This window comes from Electrophorus electricus, chromosome 1 (genome assembly GCF_013358815.1).
Source record: "Electrophorus electricus isolate fEleEle1 chromosome 1, fEleEle1.pri, whole genome shotgun sequence".
NCBI lineage: Eukaryota > Metazoa > Chordata > Actinopteri > Gymnotiformes > Gymnotidae > Electrophorus > Electrophorus electricus.
The window spans coordinates 31,181,515-31,186,674 of NC_049535.1; the positions used below are offsets into that span (position 1 = coordinate 31,181,515).

The window sequence follows — 5,160 nt, forward strand, 5'->3', positions numbered from 1 at the left end:
CCTGGCCCTCTCAGCCGGGGGGGGGGGGGGGGGGGGGGTGAAAGGAATAGCCAGGTACTGCAGAGAGTGCCCTTGTGTGAAGAGATGCATCGTGGGGCACTGTTTGGGCAGCACAGCGGCACAGAAATGGAGGCCCTCTGGAAAAGCTCCGACTCCAGGCAGGCAGGGCCAGCGCTGGGCGGTGCTCCAGCAGAGAAATCAAGGGGTTTAAAACGCTAGAGTAGGTGGCTGTAATGCCACTGCCATATTTTCTTTCCTATGTATGTAAACGTCTGGGTCCCTTGCACAGGTGTTTAAATGCTGGGTTTTTCTTGATATGTTTGTCACGTGTACATTATTAGCAAGAAATACCGTCTGCTCTTCTCACCTATGGCTCACGGACTCGCAAATACATGCGTCACCATGAGTGAAAGAGGAAAAATCCCGATTCACCAGTCATAATTCATCTAAATCAGTATGACGATAATCACTGGATGCTTGATGAGCGTGTGCTTGGCTGCGTGCTCACTGAAAGTGCTTTCAGTGTACATGCCATGAATGGGTCACGTGTGCTACTTTCTACGATTTTTCTTTCTGCTTTCCTTGTTTTGTTTTTGATCTTATGGCATTTTTTCAGGTAGCTGAAGGGTTGCCTGCATTGCAGTGCTTGAGACAGGAAGGAACTGTGGCTGCTGGAAACTGTAGTGTCAGACTCGTTCATCCTGATTCTGTAGTTTATTCACATGGGGGGTTTTTTTTGTTTGTTTTTGTGTTTATTTGGAATGCTGTTTTTTTATGTCACAACTTTTAGAGGTTTTTTTATCTTTTAATTTTATAAGTTGTAGATGCACTACACACACACACACACACACACACACACACACACACACACACGTGTGTGTGTGTTTTCTTGTCATATGTTTTATGTTGTGGTATTTTCTTATGTTGTAAATGTTGTACAGAAACTAGTAACTGTGTTTATGTGCCAGACATAGAGCTAAAAAGTAACTACTGAGCCTTTTATACAGTTTTATGATAAAAAGGCAAGATGTCTTAGAATTTAGACTGTGCTATAGGACATTTTTCTTAACATTGTTTCACAAGAATTTGGCACTTTGCTGTTGGAGACTTGGTGACATTGTACTATAATAGACTTTAGGCCTGTCTATCCAGTAAAATGGAGTTTGTAATTTTGACAAAAGTTTTGAGAAAATATGTTAAGATTAAGGCTGATATTTCAGTCCGTCGTTAGACACTTCTCAGTAGCAAGAACCATAATTTGAAATTCAAATGTTTATATTTGACAAATGGTTCTGTGTCTATACCCACTGCAGTCAGATAGGCAGGCCTACAACATGTAGATTATTACAGATTATTACGTGGCGCTGTAGATTGGCCAATCCAAACACGCCTTACCTAACGGATCATTTTAGTAAAGCTCTTGGTTGTACTGGTTTTGAGTTAGACGTGGACACATGGCCAATTGCTTTGTCATCACACAGACAAAACTTTTATTCTGTTGTAATACAATTAAGTGTCGCTAATCTTGTGACAAACTGGAAATGGACATCTAAAATAAACAAATTGCTTTTGGCATGACGTAACCTTGCCTGTTGTTCTTTTATTTCAGGAAGACATACCTTTACCTAGTTTCCTTTAGTGGATTTGAATATAAACTGTTAAGTGAGCCTAAATCATTTTCGTAGTCGCCTTTATTTGCATATACTGCTGTAAATTGTTGTTCAGACTAGCCGGCATATAGGCTACTTATTAACAAGAGAATGCAAATGAATGTCTTCTCCCTTTTTGCTATCCGCTAATGTCGACTACAAAAACAGAACCAAACAGAAATATCGCTGTTCGATGCCATCAATGAAGTTGGGGCACTCCAGAGCGCTTTTGGATGCTCCATGACGCCCAAGAGTGTGATCCAGATGGACAGAAGAAGGACGGAGAAAACAAAACTAAAGAAATGTGATCCCCAGAGCCAGGCTGCTGGACCTGAGCTTGAGACGCAGGAGGAGTGGGCAGAGGTACTCAGCAGCCTGCTTCGTTGACCGTAAGGCAAATGGACTTGTGTATGTAACCATGAAAAAAAATGAATGAACAATTGCAGTCGTTATTGTGCAGTTTTGGTTTATACCGTAGAAGTCATGTCTCTCAGAAATCGGTGAGATCTTGGAGATAAAGACAGCAGTTGTAGGCTTAAAAAATCTGCCATGGATCTTTGTAGAAATACTTTGGCTATATAGCTTTGCTTAGAGTCTGTAAATTCAAACTACACGAGTTGTCAGCGAGTGTGTTACAACAGGGTGTGCTGAGCCCTAGTGTAGCTTTAGTGATACTTTAATCTTTGATTATTGGACCAGAACCTCACCCAGCCCACATACACCACTACACCGCATATCTCTGTTCCTGCACCTCCTTGTGTCCAGTTTTACGATGCAGAGAACTGAATTCTACTATTGTGTATCATATAATACTGTATTAGAATATAAGAAAATATACTGAAATATTCATCAGAAAGTACAATGCAGGTTATTCAGGGAAGGTAACAATACTGTCACCTGTCCTGCAAAATCTGTAATATCTGTAATACCTAAACACACTTGTAAGTGGCGCTGTTGAGCTGCTATGCTCCATGTCTCTCGTTCTGTTTATGATTGATTGTGGTCAACACTGCCAAGCAGCAACACTGTTGTGCCAATATGATTAAAAAAACCCCCCCAAAAAAACCACTGCTATCTTCACATTTCTCGTTTTTTATCACCAAAACCTCATTATAACATCATAAGGCAGCAGCGTTGATCACAAACCTACGTTAGAAACAAATGAATTCTTGTCTGGTATTAAAATGATGATCTCTTGTTTAGGATGTGTGTATTTTTGTTCTCCCGGGCAGCATCCTCATTCTCTGGGTTTCTCTGCGATAACCCTGCCTCCTCCCACACTTTTCTCACTGTACACATCTGGATGGAATGTACACTTTAAGAACAACTTACATGTGTTTTATCGCAGCTGTCCAAATACAGGCTCTCTCTCAGATCCAAATCTCCGTTGTCCTACTGAATCACTCTGTGAAAGCAGCAGGCAATTAGCAATCAAGTACCCACAGTGAGTTTACGCTACATTCAAGCATTCTTTTTCAGGTTTATTATCTACCTAATTGAGTAGCTTATTCTTTAAATGACAATAATGTGGGAGTACAGGCATGTAGTGATGATGAAATAGAAACATAAGATATTGGGTTTTGGTTTTTTATGTTTGTTTTTTTCCACAAGAAGCTTCTGCTTTGAGTTAAATCATGAGGAACAGTCCTCTGGATGGCCAGCACAGGCTGTGTAGTCTGTGCCCTGACCTGGATTGCGATGGAGAGGGATTCGTATCTGAAAGCTTTCCCGTTCCTCCACAGCTCACTGTCCTTGTCCACCGTGGGCGAAGGAGGGGGGGACTGGAGCAGAGGGGCCTGTGTATGTGGGCCAGGTGGCTCTGGGCCTCCTGATCCAGCACTGGAAGCTGTGGGTGACCCCCTTATCGTCTAACAGGAGCAGGGGAGGTCTACGCGCTGGGGTCTGTCCCACTTTCTCTCCGTTCTGGCCTCTCCTTTCAGTCTTCCTCTGCCTGTCCTCGGGCGTCTCTGACCACCTGGAAGGCCGGAATCTCGCCTTGAAGCTCTTAAGGGTTGTTGGCTGAGCTTTTCGGTTGGCAAAAGGATGCTGCGCATCTCGTGCTTGAACAGAAGGGAGAGGGGGTGTAGGTACCACCGGGGTGAGAGATGGTAGGCTTCTTGCATTTGTCACTCGCTGCTTGTTATTCCAAAGTTGTTCCCGATTGTTGGCGGGGACGGCGCAGGTGAGGGGAGTTCCGCTTGCAGAACCGGGCACGTGCTCGCCAGCCGCTGGGCCGCCCGTGGGGATCCTCGGCTCCGCCTGCTGTTCGGCTCTTTCCTCTCCCAGGTGTGTGCCGCTGGGCGTGTGATGAGGGGGGACTCTCCCAGTGCATGTCCACGTGTGAGAGTCCACAGCAGGGCGGGAGCCGTCCTCTGGAGGGCGATGTTGAGTTTCCTCAGCGGCTCCCATGGGAAGGAGTAAGGAAAGAAAAGCTCAAGAACATACTGAAAAAAAAACACTTAAATGTTTCAAGAAGACACTGAAAAAAACCCTAAAAAGTCTTAAGATAACACTGAAAAAAAATGCTGAAGTCTGCCACGCAGTCGAACCTCTGCTGAATAACCGGTTCATTCTTGAAGGGTTCGGTTAACACTGGTGCCAGGGCTCGTCTGAGCTCATGCACATGCAATGGGTTGCTTTATTGGCTTTCTTTTTGGCTTGAAAAGCAGTTTGAGTGACACAGCATGACTTCATACACACAGTAGTTGCTGTGAAAGTAGATCACTTGTTTAAGCCTGGAGCCGAGTGGTGATACTCAAAATGGCAGTTCTATTTTGTCACTGGGTTCTGCATGTGTCTTGGGAGTTTTGCCCTGAAATGGCTTTGAGGAAAGGCAAACCTAATTTGATTGTGGATCTTCGTTAATACTGTTATTTCCGATTCATTTTTTTTGTTCGCTTTATGTAGACCATTGTGTGTGCGTGCGTGTAAACGTGTATGTGTGCACATATCTGTGCGCTTGTGCGCATATCTGCATGTGCGTGCATGTTTGTGTGCATATGTGTACGTGTGCGTGCATGGGCGCACGTGTGCGTGTTTGTTCATTCTCTGGAGGGGAACTCCGGTCTAACTCTGGGCATATCTCCAGCGCTCCCTCTTTTCTCATATGACTCATGGAAGTGTGCTGTTAAGTGGGGGAATTCTGCACTGGTCCTCCTGCGTGGAACGCTGAGGGTGGAAAAGCACACAGTCCTGAATGGAGAGGCCGGCGTGTCCGGCGGGTCGAGCTCGTCGCCCGGGTATGCCGCTCCTGTGCTCCCTGCTCTCAGCCAGAGAGGAAGGCGTCCTGGCAGCGCTGCGTCCACGATCCAAGCTCGGAAACTTTGGCGTTTCGTCTTCTAAGTAACTGATGGAAACAAAGATTGCAGTCTAGAGACGTGTTGTAGCTTCTGGCTGAAGATGCCAGCAGGGCAGTGAGGCAGCCTACTACCAGGAGCCTGTTCCCATCCTGCACGCCCTGCACGGAGGCTGGCACAGACATGGGCATGGAGGTGGCACAGAGCTCAGGTGG

At 45.4% G+C, this 5,160-nt stretch overlaps 1 protein-coding gene across 1 annotated transcript; it reads right to left on the bottom strand.

The window, feature by feature from the left end:
* Window positions 1–2,366: 2,366 nt before the first annotated feature.
* Window positions 2,367–4,528, bottom strand: LOC113582208. Its single transcript, XM_027017871.2, has 2 exons — window positions 3,338–4,528; window positions 2,367–3,054 (listed from the first exon to the last, which is right to left on the bottom strand). Exon 1 carries the CDS (start codon window positions 4,056–4,058, stop codon window positions 3,393–3,395), a length of 666 nt encoding a protein of 221 aa, XP_026873672.2. The 5' UTR covers window positions 4,059–4,528; the 3' UTR covers window positions 2,367–3,054; window positions 3,338–3,392.
* Window positions 4,529–5,160: the final 632 nt, after the last annotated feature.